The sequence below is a fragment of the Rana temporaria genome, chromosome 6, assembly GCF_905171775.1.
Source record: "Rana temporaria chromosome 6, aRanTem1.1, whole genome shotgun sequence".
Classification (NCBI taxonomy): Eukaryota; Metazoa; Chordata; class Amphibia; order Anura; family Ranidae; genus Rana; species Rana temporaria.
Window position 1 is genome coordinate 13,066,829 of NC_053494.1, and position 27,647 is coordinate 13,094,475.

Here is a 27,647-nt window from a genome sequence, read left to right on the forward strand (position 1 = left end):
TGTTTTCTCTTATTTTTTTCTATGATGTTAATCATATCTGCTTGTTTAAATATTTGTTTTTCTTCAGAAGAGTTGTGCATTTTCATTGTTACATACAATAAAAAAAAAATCATTAACCTTTAAAGCTTTGTCCTTGTACATTGTGAAGTTTCTTTTGGTCTCTGGACATGCCCCCTTCCACCACCTAAGCCCCACTATTGGGCCAATTCTAAGATGAGCAGCTTTACTGGCTAATAGGAGGCTTAGGAGATGGGAAGAGGGTGGGGCAAGGCTCCTGACCCAATCAGTTGATGCGGTAGCTGAATATCAAAGGGTATCCCAGAAGCCAGAGGGAGAAAAGACCAAGGCCCGGAATCAGATACAATTGTGTATCTATCGGCGAGCGTAACGTATCTCAGATACGTTAAGCCGCCATAACTTAGGGCGCAAGTTACGTATTCAGAAAGAACTTGCGCCCTAAGTTAAGGCGGCGTAGCGTATGTGGTCCGGCGTAAGCCCGCGGAATTCAAATTCTCCATGCAGTGGGCGTTTTGTATGGTAATGATGGCTGATCCCACGTAAATTACGTTTTTGGCTAACGGCGCATGCGCCGTCCGTGAACGTATCCCAGTGCGCATGCTCCAAATTAACCCGCAAAAAGCCAATGCTTTTGACGTGAACGTAACTTACATACAGCCCTATTCGCAAACGACTTACGCAAACAACGTAAAATACGACGCTGTTCGGTCGTTTTTCTTAACATGACTTACCCCTGCTTTATGAGAAGTAACTTTACGCCGGAAAAAGCCTTACGTAAACGACGTAAAAAAATGCACCGGCGGACGTACGTTTCTGAATCGGCGTATCTACCTAATTTACATATTCCTTGCGTAAATCTACGGAAGCGGCACCTAGCGGCCAGCGTAAATATGCAGCCTAAGATACGACGGTGTAAGAGACCTACGCCGGTCGGATCTTAGGGAAATCTATGCGTAACTGATTCTACGAATCAGGCGCATAGATACGACCCCGCACACTACGCCGTCGTAACTCCTATCTGAATCCGGGCCCAAGTGTGTAGGTACCTGAAATTACATGATGGCATAGCTAGGTTAGGTGGGTATAACAGACTTCAAGTTTACTTTAAAGGGCATCTATACCCTAAAACAAAAATGTCAGCCCTTGGATGTGATGGTTGCATTAGGCTTTTTTGTTTTTTTCCTCTTTATTTGCACTTGGTGATCTTGCAAATAAGATATAGCACTACCCCTGAAGGAGCCGCTGGTTAAATTGGGTCCTTTTTTCTTACCTTGACCTCTACAAAGACCTCTGTATCTCAGACACTATACCCATCAAAAAGCTCAAATTATCGACTTTTGGTAAGTGCTTCAGGATCACCCTGAAATAAGACTTGAAACCTTGAAGACCGCTGACTAACCTCCAGCCAGAACGGCTTGGATGATGGGGGCAAGCTTACTGAGGAGGAACAGGAAGTGATGCTGCGTACACACGATAATTTTTCAGCATGAAAAAAACGTTGTTTTTAAAAAACGTCATTTAAAATGATCGTGCACATCGTTTTTCAGGTTCTGAAAAACGAAAAAAATTTTTTTTCGAACATGCTGCATTTTTTAACGTCGTTTTAAACAATGTCGTTTTTCGGGTTGAAAAAAATTATCGTGTGTGGGCTAAAACGACGTAAAAAACCTGCGCATGCTCAGAAGCAAGTTATGAGACGGGAGCGCGCGTTCTGGTAAAAGTAGCGTTCGTAATGGAGTAGGCACATTCATCACGCTGTAACAGACAGAAAAGCGCAAATCGTCTTTTACTAACACGGAATCAGCTAAAGCAGCCCCAAGGGTGGCGTCATCCGAATGGAACTTCCCCTTTATAGTGTCGTCGTACGTGTTGTACAGTAGGTGAACCCGATTTTGTGTCAATCTCGCTCTCTTTCTCAGCGAGATTGAGCACCTACGAGCCCCATCGCGGGAGCCAGCGCCGAGCTGGCTTGCCGCGATGGATACAGAGCCGTCATAGAAGCGACGGGAGATCCGACTTGGATTCCCGCCAATTCTACACGTGTGCGGCGTTTGTTATGAATCCTGAAGGGGAAGTCCCCGCCGGATTTTAAATAAAAATCCGGCATGGGTCCCCCCTCAGGAGCATACCGGGCCCTTAGGTCTGTTATGGGTTGTAAGGAGAGCCCCCCTACGCCGGAAAAAACGGCGTAGGGGGTCCCCCTACAATCCATACCAGACCCGTATCCAAAGCACGCTACCCGGCCAGCCAGGAAGGGAGTGGGGACGAGCGAGCGCCCCCCCCCCTCCTGAGCCGTACCAGGCTGCATGCCCTCAACATGGGGGGGTTGGGTGCTCTGGGGCAGGGGGGCGCACTGCGGCCCCCCCCACCTCAGAGCACCCTGTCCCCATGTTGATGAGGACAGGGCCCCTTCCCGACAACCCTGGCCGTTGGTTGTCGGGGTATGCGGGCGGGAGGCTTATCGGAATCTGGGAGCCCCCTTTAATAAGGGGGCCCCCAGATACCGGCCCCCCACCCTAAGTGAATGAGTATGGGGTACATCGTACCCCTACCCATTCACCTGCAAGAAAAGTGGTAAAAACACAAATAAACCACACAGTGTATTAAAATATTTTATTTTTCTGCTCCGGAGGCCGCCCCCTGTCTTCTTTATTAGCTCTTTTACCAGGGGGGGCTTCTTCTTTGACGTCTTCGGGTGGGTGGGGGCCGCCGTCTGGTTCTCTTCCACCGCCGGGGGGGGGGTGGCTTTTAAAAAAGCCCCCACCCCCCCGGCGGGTTTCCTCCGGCGTCTTCGGCGGGGCTCTTCTTCTTCCGCTATCCCGACGGGTCTTCTCAACTCTCCGGGGTTCTCCTTCTGTCTTCGCCGCTCTCCGTTGTTGACTCGTCGCACCCCGGTTCTTCGTCTCGCTGTCCGGTGTCTTCTTCCGTGATGTACGTCTTCTCCTTCCGTGCTGTGATGAGTTCTTCTTCCGTGCTGTGACGTCATGTTCTTCACTTCTCTCCTTCTCCCGATGTTGCCACGCCGGTCCTCCTCGCTGAAATGACGGATGCGCGCCTTGCATCGGACCTATATAGGCCTCACAGTCCCATCATGCTCTGTACCTACCCATGTGATACCTACCCACGTGGGTAGATTCCGATAAGCCTCCCGCCCGCATACCCCGACAACCAACGGCCAGGGTTGTCGGGAAGGGGCCCTGTCCTCATCAACATGGGGACAGGGTGCTCTGAGGTGGGGGGGGCCGCAGTGCGCCCCCCTGCCCCAGAGCACCCAACCCCCCCATGTTGAGGGCATGCAGCCTGGTACGGCTCAGGAGGGGGGGGGGGGCGCTCGCTCGTCCCCACTCCCTTCCTGGCTGGCCGGGTAGCGTGCTTTGGATACGGGTCTGGTATGGATTGTAGGGGGACCCCCTACGCCGTTTTTTCCGGCGTAGGGGGGCTCTCCTTACAACCCATAACAGACCTAAGGGCCCGGTATGCTCCTGAGGGGGGACCCATGCCGGATTTTTATTTAAAATCCGGCGGGGACTTCCCCTTCAGGATTCATAACAAACGCCGCACACGTGTAGAATTGGCGGGAATCCAAGTCGGATCTCCCGTCGCTTCTATGACGCGCTTGCTGGAATGTGCTGTCACTATTCCAGTGAGTGTGAGATGTCGGCGAGATCTCGGCACCCTGTCGCCGAGTATCAGCGCGACGCTGTCGTGCTAAAAGCACAATATCACAAACACCTACTGTACGTCACCGCGCTTTGCTAGAGCATTTTTTTAAAACGATGGTGTGTGGGCAACGTCGTTTTCATGATGAAGTTGGGAAAACTTTGTTTTTTAGACATGCTGAAAAACGACGTTTTCTTTCATGCTGAAAAATGATCGTGTGTACGCGGCATGAGAAATTCAGACAAAGAAAAAAAACCTTTAGAAGGGAAATGGAAGGAAAAGGTAAGTGAACCAACAATGCACAAGCTTAAAGGAACCTATTTAGAAAATAAAAAACGAACCTTTACAACCCCTTTAACACATTTTGTATCTTTTTACTGAACACAACTTCATCTTTTATCTTGTACAGATTTGAGGATTACATTGTGGTTGTTTTACCGAAATTAAATTAAGTGTATTTAACTGAAGATATAGATTTAAAAACCGTTGAGCACGTATATTATGCTCTTGCATATTCTCAGAAAAATAGGTTGAAAAACTGGACAAAAAAAAAAGGAATGGACTTTGACTGTGTCCATATTTGTAAAGGGAAAGTGAAAGTGTTTTTGTTCAGATCATTCACCTGTAAAGATGCTGCTTGTCCGATTTCTGCTCCTTCTTTGTCTGCAACAAACAGGTAATTATACAAAAAATATTCTGACAGTTATGCAGTCGGGGGGGGGGGACAGTAAGAAGACGTGTGAGGCCTCGTACACACGACAGAGTTTCTCGGCAGAATTCGGCGAGAAACTCTGTCAGAGCCGGATTCTGCCGAGAAACTCTGTCGTGTGTACACTTTCGGCCCGATGGAGCCGCCGAGGAACTCGTCGAGAAAATAGAGAACATGTTCTCTATTTTCTCGTTGTTCTATGGGAGCTCTCGGCCCGCCGAGCTCCTCGGCGGCTTCAGGGCTGAACTGGCCGAGGAACTCGATGTGTTTGGCACGTCGAGTTCCTCGGCCGTGTGTACGAGGCCTGAGGGTTTTGTTTTAGTGATAGACTGTAGTAGTTAGAGGACACAGGTGGTTCAGTTTCCTTCCTAACCTGAGCTGAGCACACAGGAAGCTGTCCACATAGAGGACATTAGGAAACAAATAGAATGTAATCACATAACATTTCTCGTAAAATAATGTAACAATAAATATGTAAAAATAGTGAGGTAATATCAGGGATGGAATGAAGCTGACATTTTCAGCATGGTAAAGCGGTTGCAAACCCCGCTTTGTTATTTTTACCTATAATAAGGCTTACCTGTAGGTAAAAATGAATATCTCCTAAACATGCACCGCTTAGGAAATTTTCACCCTGCGTGCAGCCTCTGACGTCAGCGGCGCTTGCGCTCTGAAGGTCCGGCATACCGGCCACTCACATTACTGGAGCCCACAACCGCGGAAGAAAGGCCGGGGGAACATGTCAGCCCTCGCAGTGGTGACCGGGCACTGCTGGGAGGGCTTCGCTCTAAGATACGTATTTAATAAGGTGCCAGTATGCGATGCACTGGTACATTATGGCATGGGGTTGATTTACTGAAGGGAAATCCACTCTGCACTACAAGTGCACTTGAAATTGCACTTGTAAGTACAGTCGCTGTAGATCGCTTTAGATCTGAGGGAAAGCTCTGAAATTAGGGGAAGCTCTGCTGATTTCATTATCCAATCATGAGCAAGCAAAAATTCTGCTTTTTAAATTTTCCTTGCATGTCCCCCTCAGATCTACAGCGACTGCACTTTCAGGTGCACTTGCAGTGCACTTGTAGTGCAAAGTGGATTTGCCTTTCGTAAATAACCCCCATTGTCTTGCAGGTTGTTTTTTTTTTTTTTTTTCTTTCTTTTTTTTCAGCAGTTTGCAACGGGTTTAACGTTTTGAATAATGTTGGGTTTAAAAATGTCAAATCAAATCAATATCTTTGGTTGTGTACAGTTTTCAGCAAGACTAAGGGGTTGATTTACTAAAACTGGAGAGTGCAAAATCTGATGCACCTCTGCAATGAAACCAATCAGCTTCTAACTTCAACTTGTTCAATTTAGCTTTGGCAATAAAACCTGGACGCCCATTGGTTTCTATTAGAGATCATATTGTTTTTTTTAAGGAGAGGCAGTCCCCTTACGCCGAAGATCCGAGGGAAGAATGTTCCTTACATTGCTGATCAGTGAGAAGAATGTCCCTTACATTGGTGATCAGTGAGAAGAATGCCCCTTACATTGGTGATCAGTGGGAAGAATGTTCCTTACATTGGTGATCAGTGGGAAGAATGTCCCTTACATTGGTGATCAGTGAGAAGAATGTCCCTTACATTGGTGATCAGTGGGAAGAATGTTCCTTACATTGGTGATCAGTGGGAAGAATGTCCCTTACATTGGTGATCAGTGAGAAGAATGCTCCTTACATCGGTGATCAGTGGGAAGAATGTTCCTTACATTGGTGATCAGTGGGAAGAATGTCCCTTACATTGGTAATCAGTGGGAAGAATGCCCCTTACATTGGTGATCAGTGGGAAGAATGTCCCTTACATTGGTGATCAGTGGGAAGAATGCTCCTTACATTGGTGGTCAGTGGGAAGAATGTTCCTTACATTGGTGGTCAATGGAAAGAATGTGATGTGTATCTGACCCTGCAGTAGGTGTAAACAAGAAGTGTCCGAAAGAGCCTGGAGGAGATCAACAGCATGGAGATACAAAAAGGATGAAATAAAAAAGAAAACATTGCAATGGTTTGTTATACACAGTACATTTAATGTCATATGAACTTTAATGTTAGACACAGTAGCTATGTGATTCAATGAGGATTTATCAGATGTCATTCCCTCTTTCTGGAATCGCACATAACTTTTCTCTGCCATTTGAGTACAAAAAGCTATTAACATAATTACAATGTTTATTATTCCATAGGTCACACTCTGCAGCTGATTGCTCCTTCATCCCATCGAGCCAAGATGGGGGAAGATGTGAACATTCCCTGCTCATTCACAATCAGTAACCCTCCTATCAATCAGATATTCATTGCCATAACCTGGTACTTTCAGGGAAAAGAAATATTAAGAGTTCAGAATGCGAAAGTGATAGCAAGAGATCCTCGTGTGTCCTATACAGGCCGGGCAGAGGATGGAATCGCTGATCTGTCTATATCAAACATCTCTATAATGGACGGAGGGATCTACAAGTGCTCCATACTGTACACTCCAAAGAGGGAGGAGAAAGAGATCAGATTGGACATACAAGGTACAGAGTTCAACATATTTAACACATGCTTGGTATTTATAGCCCATAAAAGTTAATTATTTATCAATACTTAGCGTTTCTATAGTTCATGGTTAACCCAGAAACATGGTTTACAGCAGTAAATGTTATGTGAGCATGGAGCCACTGTTTAAGATCCCCAAGTATAAATTGTGGTTCCTTTCACCAGCTCATATACCAGCTCATATATTCTTTTGTAATATAGAAGCCGATGGGAGGAACCACAGGGCGCAAGTCTGATTTTTCACTTTTTATTGCAATGGCAAGCACAAAAGAAAAATGCCAAGGTGCAGCACACCGACAGTGCCGGGACAAGGTCATTCAGTGCCCAGGGCGAAGAAACTGCGACACCCCCACCCCTTTCCCAAGCAGAGCAGCGGGCAGAGATAGTAGAAGCAGAGGTCCTCAGGGCCCCATGTGGCAAACCTCCTATTTTTTTTGTTTTATAAATGTTTATTTTATTATTTTTGTTTATATATATATATTTTTTTTAAAGGGCCCAAAGGTCCCCATGGCCCTGGATGGAAACTCCCCTTTCTTTTTTTTTTATAAATGTTTATTTTATTTTTTTATATATTTGTTTTTATTTATTTTTTTATTAAAGGGCCCAGAGGTCCCGGATGGCAACCCCCCTTTTTTGTAATTTCTTTTTATAAAAAATAATAATAATTTGTGTATATATATATATATATATATATATATATATATATATATATATATATGTATATATATATAGCCCAGAGGTCCCCAGATGGCAACCCCCCCTTTAAAAAAAAAAAATATATATATATATTTTATTTCTTTTTATTAAAGGGCCCAGAGGTCCCCAAGGCCCCTTTTTTTATATATATTTTTCTCTATTTCTTCTTTTTTTTTGTAAAGGGTCCCCCCCGCTTCTCAATTCGTGCCTGAAGCTGTGTAAGCGGCCCTGAACACCCCAGTTAAAGTGGTTGTAAAGTCAGAAGGTTTTTTTTATCTTAATGCATTCTATGCATTAAAAAAAAAAAACTTCTGTGTGCAGCAGCCTCCCTAATACTTGCCCCATCTTCCTCCAGCGATGTCCACGAGTGTCAATGCCTTCCGTGACTCTCCCTCCTGATTGGCTGAGGACACAGCAGCGGCACCATTGGCACCCGCTGCTGTCAATTAAAGTCAGCTAACCAATCAGGAAAAGGGGGCGGGGCTGAACCGCGGCTCCAGATCTGAATGAACACACAGAGCTGCAGCTCGGCTTGGGTGCCCCCAAAGCAAGCTGCTTGCTGTGGGGGCACTTGACAGGATGGAGGGGCTAGGGGAGCCGAAGAGGTACTCAAGAAGAGGAGGATCTGAGCTGCTCTGTGCAAATCCACAGCACAGAGCAGGTAAGTAGAACATGTTTGTTATTTTTATATTAAAAAAAAACAAGACTTTACAATCACTTGCAAAGCTTTCTTAATCTGGGTACACCCAGATGGAAATGCTAAACTGGGCAAACTTTGATCTGTGTGTGGTCCTCCCTGTTTGGCAGAAGCTGATGAAAACTGGCTTCTGCTTAACGGTCCTGGTGGAAAACCTTCTTTGATCATTGGTCTGCAGCCAATGGCTGCTGGACCGATCAGTGTATTCAGTGTCTGGATCCAGGAATCTGTTAAAAGAGAAGCATTGTTTTTTTTTTTGCAAATCTATACTTATCCAGGTGGATGTAGCATCTGTCCCCCGCCGCCTCTTCACTGAGAACCGAGCGATCGAACATCACCGATGGCTCAGTTCTCACAGATCCCTGAGCAGAGGGCTGCTGACTGTCAATCAGCAGCTCTCCTGCTCTGCTCATTGAAGCGCTGAGCTGTGGAGGGGCAGGGAGCGGCTGTCTCAGCGGCTCGCTGAGAGGCTGAGACGCCTATCAGTCCAGGCACCTGGCAGATCCAGACTCGGGATGACGCGGTGCCTGAACTGATTTCTGTGACGTCAGCAGAGAGCGGACGTCAGGCCACTCTCTGCTGAAAACCGGTCACAGAAGTGCAAAACTAATTTGACTCCTGTGACCCAGAGGAGAAGCCCAGCCAAACAAACTTAGGCTGGACATCTCCTTTAAATTGGCCATACAATAATAATTAATTATTTAGTAAAAATGCCCCGATTCCCCCATCCAAACATATGATGCCAATAGAGAAGTCACTCCTGCTGTGCTATTGTATTCTGATGGGACAGTGATTGAAAACCCGGACAGGCTGGTTCTACAGAAGTTGACTGGTAGATCGTTTTTTGTTGAACCAGTCTGCCCATACATGAATCAAAATTTGTCTGGTCCCTGCTGAACTGGCCAAATTTCGATCCATGTATGCCCGTCCTTAGATTTCTTTCCTTCAGCACGCTGATTGAACAAAAAAAGTTAATAGTGTGTATACACAGTGTAACAGAATGACACGGGACAAACAGAGACTTTGGAAGGATGAGGGATACTCCTGTGCCAGCGTCATTAATAACTCTTATGTCTAGGGTCACCTTATGTCTGATAGGGCCATAGGGTGACTGAGAAATTATATCCTAAATTACAGGACAGGGGACATTACTGATAGCTCATATTGCAATTGGAGATATTGAAAAGTGTTGGTTTATTCTATGACTCATTTCTCTGTGTAGACTGTTGACATGTTAAATAAGGCTGGCTCTTGAAAGGCCTTTCATTGCGTGATAACACTGTTTAAAGCCTATTGATGCTCAGAGGTGTGAATACCTTTCATGCGGAGACAGAACGTCTGTCTAAATATGTGGATTTAGAGGGATTCATTGTGTGATGGTGTTTTGTTTGAATTCTGTTAATGAAGGAATGTGACTTCTCAGGTGCAGTGATAATTATAGCCCGGCACCGAGATGTCTGGAATGTTTAGCAATTAGCCATCTGAAGGTGTATTGAAGCCCCCCCAGGGTGTGAGGTGTGGGTGGAGAGTTTGATTGTTCCTTTCATGCTTAAACTGTATATAACCTTGAGAGCTAACTATTAAAGTTGTCTTGCATTTGAAACCAGAACAAATAGCTGTGTGTCTCATGTCTGGGTGGAATTCTTATGGGTCGTGTTCGTTTGCCTGATTGTGGAGTGTCAATAAGCTGTCGTGGGTTGATGGAAAGTCGTAAACGGTGGTGACCGTTACACACAGCTTTAGACAATGGGGGTTATTTACTAAAGACAAGTCTACTTTGCACTACAAGTGCAAAGTGCACTTGAAATTGTCGCTGTAGATCCGAGGGGGACATGCAAGGAACATAAAAAAAACAGCATTTTAGATTGCACATGATTGGATAATAAAATCAGCAGAGCTTCCCCTCATTTCAGATCTTCCCCTCAGATTTACAGCGACTGCACTTTCAAGTGCACTTTGCACTTGTAGTGCAAAGTGGATTTGCCTTTCGTAAATAACCCCCAATGTGTCAGTGTGTTTAATAAACTCAAAAACAAAGCTCCTGAGCAAACAAATCTGCATAGATGAGAATAAGATGCAGATTTGGCAGGAAAAACATTTGTCAACGGCACATGGACACTAATTTTCATGTTGGCTGTGTGGAGTTGGGGCTTGACAGCAGTAATTGTTGTCAGCATGAGGAAAGGAGCGCTGATAACCGGCATCTATTTACCTCCGTAATCAGCTGTCATTGGACACCGTTGATCACGTGGTAAAGACACTACACTGTGTGCTGCCTGTGAAGCTGTTCCAGAACTAGACGACTGCGTTATATCGGTCATTTGGCTATAGCGCAGTCGACAAGTGGTTAAAATATGTTTATGATGCTAGTAGGACATGATGTATAATATGTTTTTCAGCTCCTCCACAGATCTCCATTATAGAAAAATTAGTTGTTAAAAACAGAGAGAATATCCTCCGTAGTGTCATTTTTGGGTTCTATCCGGTGGACATCGACATTAAATGGCTCCGGGATGGAAAGATAATTGATAAAGTTATCATGGAGAAACCTCAGAGAGACCCGGATGGGACGTACAGTGTTAATAGCTCAGTAACAATAACACCCACTAAGGAGGACAGAGAGCGGATCTTCTCCTGTAGAGTCCAACACGAGTCTCTTACTGCGCCTCTCCAGGAAGACTTCCAGCTGGTGTATGGAGGTAACATTATCATTATTCTATATATACTAACTGATCAAAGCCTCAGCTCTGTCCTATGGCATGAGGGGGGTGTCTTAAGTCATGTAATGGTTGACAATCAATGACGGCTGGGGCTCAATTTCTTGGGGGGAGGCGGCTTGGCAAACTAAATAAAAAACGATTGCATTTAAAAAAATAGACTTGGTCCTTAAAGCGAAGTTCCACCCAAAAATGGAACTTCTGCTTTAAGTGATGGTGACCCCTGACATGCCACATTTGGCATGTCATTTTTGTTGGGGGTGGGAGCGGATACCCTCTTTTTAGGGGCATCCAGCTCCCACTTCCTCCCGGGGCTCCTTACTGGTTTCTGTTGTCTTCTGGGACCCGTGTGTCTCCCAGAAGGCAGCAGGGGGGGGCGGAGGACAGGCCGGACATGACTTAGTTCGTCACGGATACTGCGGCGATCTATCACCAGAAGTGGGGGCAAATACCTGTATTAAACAGGTATCTTCCCACCTCCCCCTGAAAGGTGTCATATGTGACACCGGGGGGGGGGGGGTAACGGGAAGGCAGAAGTTAGATTTTTGGATGGAACTCCTCTTTACAGTACAGTGATAGTGCATTTAACTGTTCAAATTCTGTATCTTATCTCTATGCTAACTCCTACTAAAAACATTTAAACCTCAGAATTGACCTATAGAAAACAAACATTGTAATAGCATATATTGTATGTCACTTTTATCACAGCTATCCCATCCATTCACATTACTTCCCAAGCATTTATTTTGGATGTGGAACAGATGTTGGTGTGCAGTGTTTCTGGGTTTTACCCTGAATCCATTGTTGTGAATTGGTTCGTGAATGACACCCTGGTGAAGAATACCAAGACCCGAAGAATCAGTAGCTCAGCTGTGGAATCTGACTACTACTTTATCCCGACACAACAGAACCAAGGCATGGAGCTGAGATGTGTGGTGGAGCATGCAACCCTCACCACCCCACATGTGGAGAGGCTGCTGGTACAAGTCATAGGTGAGTGACTCACCTTCTAAAGAGAATACTGCAAAAAAAGCTACTATACATAAATAGATAAATAAATAAATAGAAACTGTGTAAGACCCGGTTCACACTGGGGCGACACGACAGGCGGCTCAGCCGCCTGACGTGTCGCGTCCCATTCAATGCAATGGAACCGTTCTAATAGGAGCGCCGCAAGTCGCTCCAACTTAGAAAAAGGTTCTTGTACGACTTCGGGGGCGGCTCGGGGCGACCTGCATTGACTTCAATACAGAAGTCGTTTTGCAAATCACAGAGTCGCCCCCGAAGTCGTACCGCTGCTGTGTGAACCAACTCTAATGATTGTAAGCATATTTATATGTGAAATGCAGAGGTAAATAAAAAAAACAGTCAAATTATGCTTTGTAAACATTATTGCTGTAGTGCCATGTTTGGGAACAGGCAATAGCACTACATCTGGTGTTATGTAGCCACATGTGCTGTTTTTAAACCTTAGCAAGTGACTCGGTCAGCAATATAGGTGAACCTAATGCCACGTACACACGACCGTTATTCATGTCATGCAAAAAAAACGACAGTCGTTTTTATCATCGTGATTCCTCTCAAGTCTGTCTTGCATGCACACGTTCATGAAAAAAAAATTGATCGAGCAAAGCGCGGTGCCGTACAACATGTACGACGGCACTATAAAGGGGAAGTTCCATTCGTATGGCGCCACCCTTTGGGCTGCATTTGCTAATCCTTGTGTTAATAAAGTTTGGTTAGAGACTATTCACGCTTTTCAGTCTTCATGCTTTTCAGTCCGTTACAGCGTGACAAATGTGCTATCTCCATTACGAACGCTAGTTTTACCAGAACGAGCGCTCCCGTCTCATACTTGATTCTGAGCATGCGTGTTTTTTTTTCCCCCTCGTAAAAGCTTACACGCGACCGTTTTTCGTGACGTTAACAAGAACGGCGTGAAAAACGACGAGAAAAAATAGAGCAGGTTCTAAAAAATATTCGGGCAGTTTTCATGTCGAGAAAAATGCTCTGGAGCATACACATGACCAATTTAAAAAATTGAATTTTTCTTGTCATGAAAAACCGTCGTATGTACTTGGCGTGTTACTTTAAATTTGTCGGAAATAAATCCACGGTTTTGTTGTCGGAATGTCTGATCGTGTGTACGTGGCATTAATCTAGGCTTACCTGTAGGTAAAAGTGGTTGTAAAGGGTTTACAACCACTTTAAATACTGTTTAGAATTCAGTAATACACTGTCTCACCCTGCTCTGCACATGCTCAGTTCCTCTCTATTTTTCGGCACAAAAATGTAGAGGCCGATCTGCTGACAGCCTAAAAATTAAGGCTCCGTTCACATATTTGCAAATTGGATGCAATTTGAACCGCATCTGATTCGCATGACGTGTGAATCAAGCTGGCTTTCTATGGAGCCGGTTCACATATGTGCGGTGCAACGGCAGTGCCAATCTGCCTCAATTTTAAAAAGAGTCTTGTGCATTTTTTGAGCACCGCAGTGCGGTTCGGATGCAAATTCCAGGCTGCCTTCAATAGAAACGCATCATCTGATCAGTTTTAAACACTAATGCGATCTTAAAAAAAAACAGTGTGGGGATCCACCCCAATCCATATAAGGCCCCAAAATTCTTACCAGACCCTTATCCAAGCATGCAGCCTGCAGGCCAGTACATTCTACCCCTACTCATTCACCAAAAAAAGTGCCAAAAATAAGAGACAAGACACAGTTATTGACAATTCCTCTATTAAAAACAAAAAAACAATGGCCTCTGGTGTAGATCCATCCTCAAGCACAACACCCACCACCGAGCGGAAAAAATAGAAAAAAGGCTCCACTCGCGCCAAAGGCTCCTGCAGTCTGCCTGCTCCAAACACTGTGCCCGGCGCATCGCTGAGATGCCGATGCGCGTGCCTGGCGGCCAAGATGTCCGCCAGGTACCCGCGATCGGCGGTGACAGCAGGGACGAGGAGCTCTGTGTGTAAACACAGAGCTCCACGTCCTGTCAGGGGGAGAGGAGACCGATGCCGTGTCCCTTGTACATAGGGACACAGCATCGGTCACCTTCCCCAGTCAGTCCCCCTCCACACACAGTTAGAACACACCCAGGGAATACATTTAACCCCTTCCTCACCCCCTAGTGTTAACCCCTTCCCTGCCAGTCACATTTATACAGTAATTAGTGCATTTTTATAGCACTGATCGCTGTATAAATGTGAATGGTCCCAAAATTGTGTCAAAAGTGTCCTAAACCGAGGAAAAAAATATAAAAAAAAAATAAAAAATTGGGATATCATTCTAACAAAAAGTAAAAAATATTGTGTTTTTTTTCAAAATTTTCTGTCTTTTTTTGTTTATAGCACAAAAAATAAAAATCGCAGAGATGATCAAATACCACCAAAAGAAAGCTCTATTTGTGTGAAAAAAATGATAAAAATATAATTTGCGTACAGTACTGTATGACCGCGCAATTGTCATTCAAAATGCGTCAGCGCTGAAAGCTGAAAATTGGTCTGGGCACGAAGGGGGTTTAAGTGCCCAGTAATGAAGTGGTTAAGGAACAGACTCCCAACTATGTTAGATATAAACAGTTGTGTTTATGTTTCCTTTTAGATCGGAGAAAAAAATATAAAACAATTCCAATTGCCGCTGCAGTGCTGATCTCAATACTAGGAATTGTCACCTTCTGTGTGTTATGCATGAAAAAAAAGAAAGAGAGTAAGTATTTGGAAAAGTTTCAATACTTTAACCCCTTCATGATGGAGGGTAAAGCAGATCCTAACATGTGTTAGTAAAACTGTACATATCATCACAACTACTTTCAACAGAAATTATACAGTAGTACCTTAGATTACGAGAATAATTTGTTCCAGAAGCATGCTTGTAATCCAAAGTACTTGTATATCACAGAGTTTCCCCATAGGAATCAATAGAAACTCAGATAATTTGTTCCTGTGTCACTGTTAGTGTATGCAGAACCGCACGTGGCCAGAGGTGAAAGGCGCTGGAGACACCCGGAGATGCTTGAAGACACTCGGGAATAGAGTGTTTCCTAGAGTTTCTGAGTGTCTCTGAACGTCTCTCAGTGTCTCAGAGCGTCACCGATGCCCACATGCCGTACTGCACACCCCAGAGGCTTGAATCCTGCTCTTCTTGCGAGACAATCCTTGCAAATCGAGTCAGAATAAAAAATAAAAAAAAACAGCTTGTATTGTGAAAACGCTCATAAACCGCGTTACTCTCAATCCTAGGTTTTGCTGTACCTTGTTTTTTTGGGGGGGTTTTTTCTAATCAAATTTAGCTTTAATTTGTTGGTAAATGGTAATGGCCCAAAATAGTTAAAAAAAAAAAACACACAACTCAACTTAATAAAAATAAATAAAAAGCTGTATATTTCTTGCTATTACCATAACATACCACCAAAGAAAGCCCAAAATAAATTCTCCTGCTCCTGGCGATTGTAGAGATACCATATATATATAGAAACAGTATGGCACATTTTTTTTATCCAACCTAATACACATTGGGCCAGATTCCGTCGTATCTCTCAGAGTATCTATGCGACTGATTCATAGAATCAGTTACGCATAGATATCCATAAGATCCGACAGGTGTAATTGTTTTACACTGTCGGATCTTAGGATGCAGTACCGCGGCCGCCGCTGGGGGGAGTTTGCGTCGTCGGGTATGCAAATTAGCAGTTACGGCGATCCACGACGGATTATCGTGTTCGCTACGTCGCCGCTAGTCTAGTTTCCCGTCGCAAAGTTAGTCGTCGTTTTGGGTGCCCTAACTTTAGTCAGCAAACGTATTGCTGTCTAAAGTATGGCCGTCGTTCCCGCGTCGAAATTAAAAATTTCACGTCGTTTGCGTAACACGTCCGGGAATACAGAAGTACGCTACGCGCGTCGCCGTTCGAAAAAATGACGTCACTTCGCGCAAAGCACGGCGGGAGTTAGGAAACGGAGCATGCGCAGTAGGTCCGGCGCGGGAGCGCGCCTAATTTAAATTGTACCCGCCCATTCGAATAGGAACGCCTTGCGCCGGACGTATTTACGATACACCGCCGCAAGTTTCCAGGTAAGTGCTTTGTGGATCGGGCACTAAAACTGGAAACTTGCGGCGGTGTAACGTAAACGGGTTACGTTACACGGCCGTAAAAAGTATGTGAATCTGGCCCATTAACACTAATACTAATTTAAAAATGCTTTATTTTAATCCTACCTAAAATACACAAACTCCCAACCATTGACTTTGATCTTGACCCTAACTCTAAAACTGACGCTGACTTACGTCGAACCCTGATTTAGCGATTTATTTTATTATTATTTATTTATTTTTTACATGCACTTTTGTTTGTTTACATTTTCCTTCTCTAACTCCGCTACAATGTATCTTTTTCTTCAGAGGGGACAACACACATAGGAGCAGGTTACACAATGACTGATCACTGTGATAGCCAATCAATGGCTATCACAGTGATTGGGAACCTGACCTCCCAGTTCCCAGTCGTAAGTAAGAGACCTGAATCTCTCGGTGAGAGCCCAGTCTCTGTGCTGGGAGTGTGGTGTGCAGCGCACTCTCAGCACAAATACAAGTACACATATATGCGGCCCCAATGGAAGAAGATCCACTTTCAGTAAGGCCCACCCAACTTCTGTAAGTATGTAGTGCTTGAAAACGGCGCTAGTGCCACTCAATTGTGAAAAATATATAAAGTAAATCATATAAGTGAATATAATAAACAGTGAACACAAATGTGTAATACTAAAATCAATAAAGACACTATTTCTGGTTAATTTGTAGAAGAAGACCCACTTCAGTAAGGCCCAACCAACTTCTGTAATGCCCCGTACACACGATCGGAATTTCAGACAGACTTTTTCCATCGGAAATTCCGACCGTGTGTATTCCCATCTGAGTTTTTCCATCGGATATTCCGAGGAATTCTGTCGCAGTTTACATAGAGAACATGTTCTTATTTACTCCGATTGGAAATCCGTCGGAATTCCGATGCGAGTTTGGCCAGGCAAAAGCCCGATCTTGTGTACGGATGGGGCATAAGTGTACAATTGGTGAAAGGGGTTTAAAGAAGATGTCTGTCGGTTATGCCAAGTTATGTCCAGTATGTAAAAATTTCCCTCTGCTTCCACAAACACCATGTGCCATACAATCTGGTCAAACATTTATGCCCTGTACACACGATCGGTTCATCCGATGAAAACGGTCTGATGGATTTTTTCATCAGATATCCAATGAAGCTGCCTACACACCATTGGTTTAAAAAACTGATCGTTTCAGAACGCGGTGACATAAAACACAACGACGTGCTGAGAAAAATTACTGTATAAAACTACATTTTACACTTAAAAAAACTGGCCAAAAAGCAGGGGTCGTCTTATACGCCGGGTCAGCTGCTCAGATGCCTGCTGGATGTGCGGTAATACTGTATGTAGCTTCAGATACATACAGTATATACCGCTTAGCCAGTCCTGGTGAGCGTTGTATTCAAACGAATACAGAGCCTGCTCGGATTGGCTTTGATAGTCAGAGAGGCATGGGATGATAATGTTACAGCCTCTGCCAATCCAAGCAGGCTTTGTATTCATTAATAGAATACATCGCTCGCCGTGATTGGCTCCAGCTCCAGCAAGAATGAAGAAGAATATGGCTTCAAGAAGGAAGAAATATGAAGCGTCGGAAGCCTCGGAAGGAGGGTCGTCTTATACAATGAGTACAGGCAAAAAATCTTTAAAAAAATGTAAAATTAGGGGGTCGTCTTATACGCCTGGTCGTCTTATACGCCTGGTCGTCTTATACACCGGCAAATACGGTAAGTTCAATGCTTCCGAGCATGCGTCGACTTGATTCTGAGCATGCGTGGATTTTTAACCGATGGACGTGCCTACAGACGATCGTTTTTTTCTATCGGTTAGTTAACCATCAGATCATTTTAAAACAAGTTCCTAGTTTTTTAACCGATGGATAAATAACCGATGGGGCCTACACACGATCGGTTAGTCTGATGAAAACGGTCCATAAGACCGTTTTCATCAGACAAACCTATCGTGTGTACGCGGAATTACAGTTAGCTAAAGCTGGCCAAACACTAATATTTTTTTTTTTCCTTCAGACTGTTGGCAAAATAAAAGATATCAGATGATAGATCCATTCACATAAACAGCATGGACAGATGAATCGTGCAGCTGATTGGCTGAAATATTTTGGCCTGGCTTCTTAAACAAAAGTTGATTGATAGGGCCACCCACTGTTGGAATCTTTGACCAATTACAGTGAATGGACCAAAATTATAATGCCGCGTACACACGACCATTTTTAATGGTCTAGAAAAAACAACATTTTTTTCAACCCGATTATTGTTAAATCGGCCTTGCCTACACACGATCGTGAAAAAAAAATGCTCTAGCAAAGCGCGGTGACGCACAACACGTACAACGGCACTATAAAAGGGAAGTTCCATTCGGATGACGCCACCCTTGGGGCTGCTTTTGCTGATTCCGTGTTAGTAAAAGACGATTTGCGCTTTTCAGTCTGTTACAGCGTGATGAATGTGCTTACTCCATTACGAACGCTAGTTTTACCAGAATGAGCGCTCCCATCTCATAACTTGCTTCTGAGCATGCACGTTTTTTTAACGTCGTTAAAGCCCACACACGACAATTTTTTACGACGTTAAAAACAACGTTTAGTTTCTTAAAATATTGGTGTTTATATCACATAACTGTAAATGAACACTTTCTCTGTTTCTGTGAAATATATTTAGAATTTTCTGTTTGGTGTTACAGACTTTCCAAAGGTGAGGGATATCACTCGCTCCCCAGGCGGTATTTTCAGCTTAGATGTTGATCATTTCTACCCAAATGCTATTACAATATCCTGGGAGGTGATCCAGCCACCATCAAGCAAAGAGCCCCGTCCCATAGACTCTACCATTCTAATGCATCAGAACCAAGATGGAACCTTCAATGCCACCAGTACTTCTGAAAGCCTCAGAGGGGAGATCCGGGAGGATGAGGCTTATATTGTGCGAGCCGTGGTGATACACAAAAAACTGAAACACCCGTCACATAGAGAATGGAAAAGTGATGATAACGATAATAGAGGTATGGGGAATATTCTTTCAGCAACAACATTCACTAAGGCATGGAATTTGTATTTTTTTTTTAATTTACAGTAAAAACAAGTGGTCTAGCATGTAAAGCAGGCTTCATTAAGTCTCTTTTATGAAGTTTTATGAAGTGTGCTGTATGTGCAGCAACAGTATGTAATGCTAGCAGTTGCAGGTACAATTACTTAGACCGTAATTCAAATCATTTCAGGGAACCCAAAAACTGCCAGACAAACCTCAGTTTATTATTATACAGCAGGGGTGCCCAACCTTTTGAAGAGCGAGGGCCACTTAAGCAACTTAGCAACCAGTCACGGGCCACAATGAGCAGAGCGGGTGGACGGGATACGGACACTGCCCACTATACTTTTTTTTTAGCGGATCGGATTAGAGTTAGGACACAAGTCGGTTTACATCTGCCACTCCTTAGAGGTGCATGGAGGGTCGAACTGGGTCAGACTGACCGTGTGAAAGGCTGCTGTCACACGAATGCACTGCGTTTTTTCCTGCACCGTGGGTGCAACGCAGTGTATCTTTGACTTTCCTGCACTTTTCAATAGACTTCTATTATATTCTGCAGGTTTGGTGCACTTTCAGCACTTTCACCAAACTCGCAGGTAATAACAGAAGTCTATGGCTTAGTGCAGGTAACCTGCAGATCAGTTTGAAAAGTAGCCCAGTAACCACTACAGAAGAGATATGCACTGTGATTTTAGTAATAAAATGACCTTTAATAGCAGTATTCTATTCCTTCCCAGAGCAGGAGGTCGCGGGCCACATCAGAGGGCTCCATGGTCCACATGTGGCCCCTGGGCCACTGGTTGGGCACCCCTGTTATACAGAATTTATAGTGTCAACAGTTTTCACAGCACTTTGAAGTTATAATACAGCTTAATACAGGAGGGCTCTGCTCATTAGAGCTTACAATCTAAAATATGATATATATATATATATATATATATATATTATCTCAAACGCAACACAGAGGGGAACCCAGGTATAAAGTCTTCTTTCTGTACTTTAAAGTAGAACAGCAAAAGTGTACCCATCGTCAAAAGTATCAAAATAGATATTGTGATAATAAATAGTTTAAAATGCTGGACAGCAGACAGAAGCAGTCTACATTTTATTAAAGCGGATGTGCCACTAAAAACATATATTAAAAGCCAGCAGCTACAAATACTGCAGCTGCTGACTTTTAATATAAGGACACTTACCTGTCCTGGAGTCCAGCGGCGATCACAGCAGATGAAGAGCCGATCGCTCGTCACCCTGCTGCTCCCCCCTCCATCCACGGTGAGGGAACCAGGAAGTGAAGCGCTCCGGCTTCACTGCCTGGTTCCCTATGGCGCATGCGCGAGTCGCGCTGCGCCCGTCGATTGGCTCCCGCTGTGTGCTGGGAGCCGAGTGTTCCCAGCATACAACGGGGGACGGACGGGAAGCGGAGAAAAAACCTGTCTTTTGCCCGTATCGTAGGGCCGGAAGTGGGTGCAGATACCTGTCTGTAGACAGGTATCTGCACCCCCCTCCCCCCTGAAAGGTGTCAAATGTGACACCGGAGGGGGGGAGGGTGCCGATCAGCGGGACTTCACTTTAGAGTGGAGATCCGCTTTAAGCAGTGAACAGTAAGCCAGTGTTGATAGTAGAACATATACAAGATATACAAGAACAGTGTTTGAATTACAAAATGTACAGAGCAATGTAAATAGTAGAACAGTGTAATTTATAGATCTTACCACACAGAACAGTGTAGGTTGGTGTAGAGTATAAAATGTATAGCACGGTGTGAAGAGCAATCTGATGTGGATCACAGAATGAATACCTCCCAACTGTCCCTGATTCGCCGGGACCGTCCCGGAATTTAATCCATGTCCCGGGGAATCAGGGCTTAGTCCCGGAATGCCCGCGGCATGTGCAGGGTGTCTTGGATCCTGCACGCCGCAAGCTTCACTTTGCATGGCAGCAAGCATTAAGCACCTAGGTGCAGGAAGTGGGAAGATTAACTATTCTGCCTAGCAACAACACTTTGAAGGCATCTAAAAAAAAAAATTTTTCCGTAAAGGACTAATGACATTTTTTTAAAACTACTGATGTAATGTTATATTTATGGGTGGAACTCCACTTTAAAAACAAAGAATTGATTAGGCTAGTTCTACATAAATTTCTGCATACACTTTAACTGCACAAAAAAATTCATATCTTTGATATCATCTTTTTCCAGATTTTCTATCACGGCCAGAAGTGGAGATGAAGACAATACCAAAACTGTTTGTCAACAAGCAGACGCAACTGCAATGCACAATCTCACACTTTTATCCAGATAAGCTGACTGTGAATTGGTTTAAGAAAGAAAAAGGAAAGGAAGAACTAATTTGTATAGTTAACAATGAGAAATACAAAATTACCAACAGCAAATCTCAGAATCCAGATAAAACATTTACATGTACAGAACTTCTAGAGGTCATCCCATCACCAGAGGATCAGGAGTCAGAGATCATCTGTAGAGTCAGCCATCCCAGTCTGGAGGAACCGATAGAGAACTCAACTGGACCCTTACAAGTGCTGGGTGAGTATAAATAATAAATATATAATATAAATAAAACAAATGTAACAAAGGTAACACGGGTTTAGCTGCGTTTCCTTTACAGGCATTTTTAATTTTGGGTTATTTAAAAAAATAAAAACACTTCTAAACGCAACCACGGCAAAGCGCAGCTAAGCGTGGCATGTAAACGTGGCAAAACGGACGTTTTAAAAGTGGGTTACTATCTGTCAAGTTAAATTGTTCAAGAGAGGTTGTCAAAACCTCCCGTGTACATGAAGCCTATGTTTTTTAGGACTTTTATAGGCTTTCTGTCATTCTCATTTTTTTTATTAAGTGCAAACGCTTTTTTTTTTATATATACTGTATTTGTTCAATTTCTTCACTTTGGTGTTTATTACAGCAGCTCTATGTTTTTCATATTATTATTTTCACAGGGGGCGCCGGTGTTTATAGTTGATTTTATTTTTCTCTTTGTACAGCTAAGCCCAAAATCCAGCAGTTTATACAACTACCCATTAATGACTCAGGAGATTTGGTGGCATCTTTCAGCCTTTCCAGCTTTTACCCAAAAGGAATAAACATCACTTGGATGTATGGACCAACCCAAGAGAAGAAGCCATCAACGGAGGCAATCAGTGAGAATCCTGATGGCACATTTACTGTCACCAGTCAGTGTACAATCCCTGGAAATCTTTGTGAGAACCCAGAATTCAGAGTCAGAGTGACATGGGAACATCCATCCATGGGGAGGCCAGAATACAGAGAGATAACCATACAAGATGAAGGTGAGGATAAAAATACATACACACATATATATATATATATATATATATATATATATATATCACAAGCTGGGACCCTTGCCCCTCTTGCATTGAATTGTGTTGTAATTGTATTGTCTCTCTCTGTCTATATATATATATATATATTTATGGTCGTTGCCCTCTTACCGAGAGAGATGTGGATCACATAAACACGCAACAAGACTTACACCATAAATAGACCTGAAGTGTGCCTTGGTGGTCTGGTCAGTATGCCAAGAAAAGGGGGCATACCCAAGGTAAGTAATGAAGAAGGATATGCTGAGAACTGCCCTGAAAAAGGGAAGGGCGGGAGGGTGTCGAATGCGATTGAATGCGCAGACTCACAGATATGAGGTGAGCTGGGAAGAGTCGGCCCAGTGACGTGTAGTACCGCACACTGAACCGACAAAGAGTATGTGTAAGTGGGCTGCTTAAATACCCTCCGGGCTCCTCCCATAAACTCAGGCCACCATACTGGCCTTCTTATTGTATACACACACTGTATTTTCATTCTGAAAGTGTCCAAACACAATGTTGTATTATGTATAAAGTAACCTCTGTGTATATTCTTGATACTGACAAGTTCAACTTAATTTTGTATAGATTTCCCATGGCGGCCAAAAATTAAAGAAATAACTCCACTCATTCTGCAGTTACACCAGAAGATCACAGTTAGATGTACAATCTCTGGTTATTTCTCAAACAATCTAAGAGTGACTTGGATAAAGAAGAAGGGAGATGCTGTAACTGACTGTACACAGAAGAGTAACAAGTACCATATACCTGATATGAGACATGAGAGGATGGCTGATAACACCTATCAGTGCTCCCCTTCCCTGTCCTTCACACCGATATCAGACAAGGAGGATCTGGAATTTATCTGCAAAGTGGAACATCCCAGCCTGGAACATCCAATATTACAAAGCACAGGACCTGTCAGGGTAAACGGTGAGTTTCTTGTAGATTTTTATTTTCAAAATAGCAAACACAATGCATTTATAAATAGTGTGAAAACAATGTATGATGATTTTTTTTTTATAATTTTCTAAATGCATATGCCAGAGAGGCATATACACTGGAGAACTAAACACCACACATTTTTTAGCATTGAAATCTCCTATTTAAAAAAAAACTTGATTCTAAGTTGAGCAAACGCACAGCATTTCTTTAAAAGTAAAGTAATACATAAGGCCTCTATTTCTGACTGAGAGCAATATCAATGTCTTCCATTGGAGAGGTAAGAGCAGCCTGAAGTAAAGCAACAAGCAGAACTTCTCTATGCTGCTAATCAGATACCTGACAAAAATTCCTACTGCTGCCCATACATACATTAAAACTCTGTTGGCTTCTTACAAGGTCTCACTGATAAAAGTAAATGTAACCCCAATCATTCAAGTACCGTATATATTTGAGTATAAGCCGACCCGAATATAAGCTGAAGCACCTAATTTTACCACAAAAAAATGGGAAAACGTAGTGTCTCGAGTATAAGCCTAGGGTGAGAAATGCAGCAGCTACTGTAAGTGGAAAAGAGGGTCAACAATGCCCATCTGCATGCCTCACTGTGCCCATCTGCATGCCTCACTGTGCCCATCTGCATGCCTCACTGTGACCATATGCCTGCCTCCTCACTGTGACCATATGCCTGCCTTCTCACTGTGACCATATGCCTGCCTCCTCACTGTGACCATATGACTGCCTCCTCACTGTGATCATATGCCTGCCTCCTCACTGTGACCATATGCCTGCCTTCTCACTGTGACCATATGCCTGCCTCCTCACTGTGACCATATGCCTGCCTCCTTACTGTGATCATATGCCTGCCTTCTCACTGTGACCATATGCCTGCCTCCTCACTGTGACCATATGCATGCCTCCTTACTGTGACCATCTGCCTGCCGCCTCACTGTGACCATCTTCATGTCTCCTCACTCTGTCCATCTCCCTGCCGCCTCATGTACCTTGATTTCCAGCGCTGTGACATGCAGTCAGTCTAGTCGGCGACCAGTCTAACAAAGCCCGCCTCCTCATCCCTCGTCCGTGACGGAACACTGTGAATATGGCGTGCTAATCAGTTCTTTCAAGCAGTGAGTCCCACCTATCACAGGCGAGGACAAGGAGGAGGCGGAGGCGGGGCTTTTGTTACACTGCCATTGACTAGACTGACTGCATGTCACACAGATCAGGCGCATGAGGCTGCAGATGGACAGTGAGACTCGAGTATAAGCCGAGGGGGCATTTTCAGTGTCATCAAATATGCTGAAAAACTTGGCTTATACTCGAGTATATATGGTAATTTTAAAAGCTATTATGTGTTTTTTTTTAAGCAGAAGTAACCTTCGCTATATATATATTTTTTCTTCTACAGAGGTTTATTAGCACGCAATCCAACATTTCGGGTTAACATTTAGATGGTTATAGTATATGGTAGACAAACCAAAGCAAAAAGCAAAAACCTATAACAATGTAAAGGAGACTTGAGCAGTGAAATTATGCAGAATTCGAACGCGATGGTCCATCGAACCAGGTAGCTAAATGGTGGTCCAGAAATAGCTTTCTGAGGTGTTCTAGAGAACATAGGGTGTCTGCAATGTCCTCATAACACACCTAACCTTTCCAAATGAAATTTTGTTGAACTAAATAAAACAATATAGAAAGCATAATATATTACGTATAACCATTCCAACCAGGTCAATGCCTGGTGTTTTGATAAACCTGTGGAATAATTGCATAGTGCCTAGCAGCCAAAAGAGAATATAAGCAACCTAGAGAGAAAAGGTGGAGAAAGCTGAGAGAGTAGAATGCTATATATTTTTTTTAAATGCCCCCCCCCCCCCCCAGGAGGTTTATGCCTTAATGTGCTAGTATGGATTACATCGTACATTATGGAAAATGTACCTGTCAAGCTTCCATCTTTTTCACAGTCTTTCTTCCAGGTTCACTTTGCTCTGCTGCTAGAATAGCCAAACATTAAAGGGGAGTTCCACCCACAATTTCACTTTTTAAATATAAATACCCCTGTAATGCACAAGCGTAATGTATTCTAGTAAAGTTAGTCTGTAAACTAAGGTCCGTTTTGTTAGGTTGTTACAGCATTTAAATAGTTTATAATCTAGAAATAGACCGTGGCCATCTTAAGTGTGAGCATCATGAAGCCAGACTGTATGACTTCCTGGATTTTAGCTTTGCATATCTCGCACATGCTCAGTGCACAAGCAATGTAATAGGTTTCAGTCAGGTTTGCAAGGACTACTGGGAAACATGATGCCTATCCCAGAAACCCTTGCAAATAGCCTAGGCAAATAAGGAGGAGGAAGTAATGAAGGACTACAAAATAAAGGAATTTACAAGCAACAAATTAAATAAAAATTGTCCATTCTGAACACTATGAGATTAGAGCATGCAGCACAGACAAACATAAAAAAATGGGTGGAACTCCACTTTAAAAACATTGCTTCTGCGCACTACAAATCACTTCACTGTGGCACAAAACCATGTTGTAAATGTACTGTGAGCTGCACATTCTCCGATCAGAGAACATCACTGCTGACAGGCAGGGAGATGCATTTATAACACATAAGACCACTAGGATCTATTCTGTCATAGAAACTCTACCCATCTGCATTTTTTTTTTAATCAGAGAGTGTAAATTCACTTTTTTGCACATACTAGTGCCAAATAACCTACCAACATGTCTATTGTGGGTGAGTGTGGGAGGAAATCCGCACAGGGAGAACATTCAAACTCCAGGCAGGGTCCTGGTTGGGATTTGAACTGAAGACCCTAGTGCTGCCAGGTGGAAGTGCTAACCACTTAGCCACTGTGCTGCCAAACTAATGTCAATTGCAATGTTTCAGGGAGTGTTACAAGGAAAGAATAATCCCCACACAAATCTGTAATAATCTTGTGCAGCTCAACATGGGGGAAACATTTATATGGATGTCCCGGGGGCTAAATGCAGAAAAAAAAACGACTCAGTACAGTACTGCTCATGTTTTTGACACATGTTTTGAGCCCAGTGATATCTCATACAGGAAATTTCTATCTGACAGGATATGTGCTGTCCTGTCAGATAGAACAGAATTATTTACTTTTTTTTACTTCTCTTATTCCCTCCCAGTGGCCCCCGAGGAGACAGATATAAAAGTGACCCCTTTTGGATCAGACCAACTGCTGTGTTCTCTCAGTTTAAGGAAGTTTTATCCTCAAAACATTAACATTAAATGGAGCAATGAAGAACTCAACATTCCAATTTTATCTTCAACCAAGAAAATTATTCAGACCGACGATGAGAAAATATTTGATGCTCTAAGTGAGTGTATCATTCCTTGGAAGTCTCTGAAGTCCTCGGTGCGGGTGACGTGGGCACACGACTCACTAAAGGAGCCCGGATACCGAGATCTCCGTAAAACAGGTACTACAACCTATACAGCTATGACAATGCAAGATACAGTAAAACCTTGAATTGCGAGCATAATTTGTTTCAGAAAAATGCTTGTAATCCAAAACACTTGTATATCAAAGCACATTTTCCCATAAGAAATAATGGAAATTCAAATGATTCGTTCCACCACCATTTATTCATAAGTCCTTCAGTTTATAGTCCATATAAAAATAATATTGTCTCTAGACGCTGAGAAGGCGTTCGACAGGGTGGCCTGGGACTATATGGATGCGGTACTGAACCATGTTGGTATCCCATCCTTAATGAGATCATATATTCGAGCTCTCTATGCAGACCCAGTTGCAAAAGTACGCGTCAATGGCCACCTGTCGAACGCCTTCAAATTGCGTAATGGTACAAGACAAGGTTGTCCCCTCTCCCCTCTATTGTACGTACTAACGCTGGAACCCTTGTTAAATAGAATAAGGGAAAACCCAGATATCAAGGGAATCCAAATAAATGAAAAAATGTACAAGATAGCCGCATTTGCGGATGATATGCTTCTTTTCCTTTCAGAGCCCCATATATCCTTACCTAACCTACTGAAAGACTTGGAACAATTCCAGGCCATATCTAACCTAAAAATCAATCATTCAAAGTCGACAGCGCTGAACATTACGTTATCTCCAGGCGAGATTGATCTCTCTAAAAAAAACTTTCCCTT

General features: G+C 43.5%; 1 protein-coding gene across 1 annotated transcript in view; it reads left to right on the plus strand.

The window, feature by feature from the left end:
- Positions 1-4,277: 4,277 nt before the first annotated feature.
- LOC120944352 overlaps positions 4,278-27,647 on the plus strand; it is a 142,745-nt gene continuing 119,375 nt past the window's right edge. Inside the window, exons 1-10 of the mRNA XM_040358403.1 lie at positions 4,278-4,354; positions 6,605-6,934; positions 10,749-11,048; positions 11,775-12,059; positions 14,676-14,780; positions 18,869-19,186; positions 21,413-21,757; positions 22,216-22,521; positions 23,143-23,487; positions 26,660-26,953. Of these exons, the coding sequence (XP_040214337.1) occupies positions 4,309-4,354; positions 6,605-6,934; positions 10,749-11,048; positions 11,775-12,059; positions 14,676-14,780; positions 18,869-19,186; positions 21,413-21,757; positions 22,216-22,521; positions 23,143-23,487; positions 26,660-26,953 (2,674 nt within the window). The 5' untranslated portion in view covers positions 4,278-4,308. The remainder of the gene's footprint in view (positions 4,355-6,604; positions 6,935-10,748; positions 11,049-11,774; positions 12,060-14,675; positions 14,781-18,868; positions 19,187-21,412; positions 21,758-22,215; positions 22,522-23,142; positions 23,488-26,659; positions 26,954-27,647) is intronic.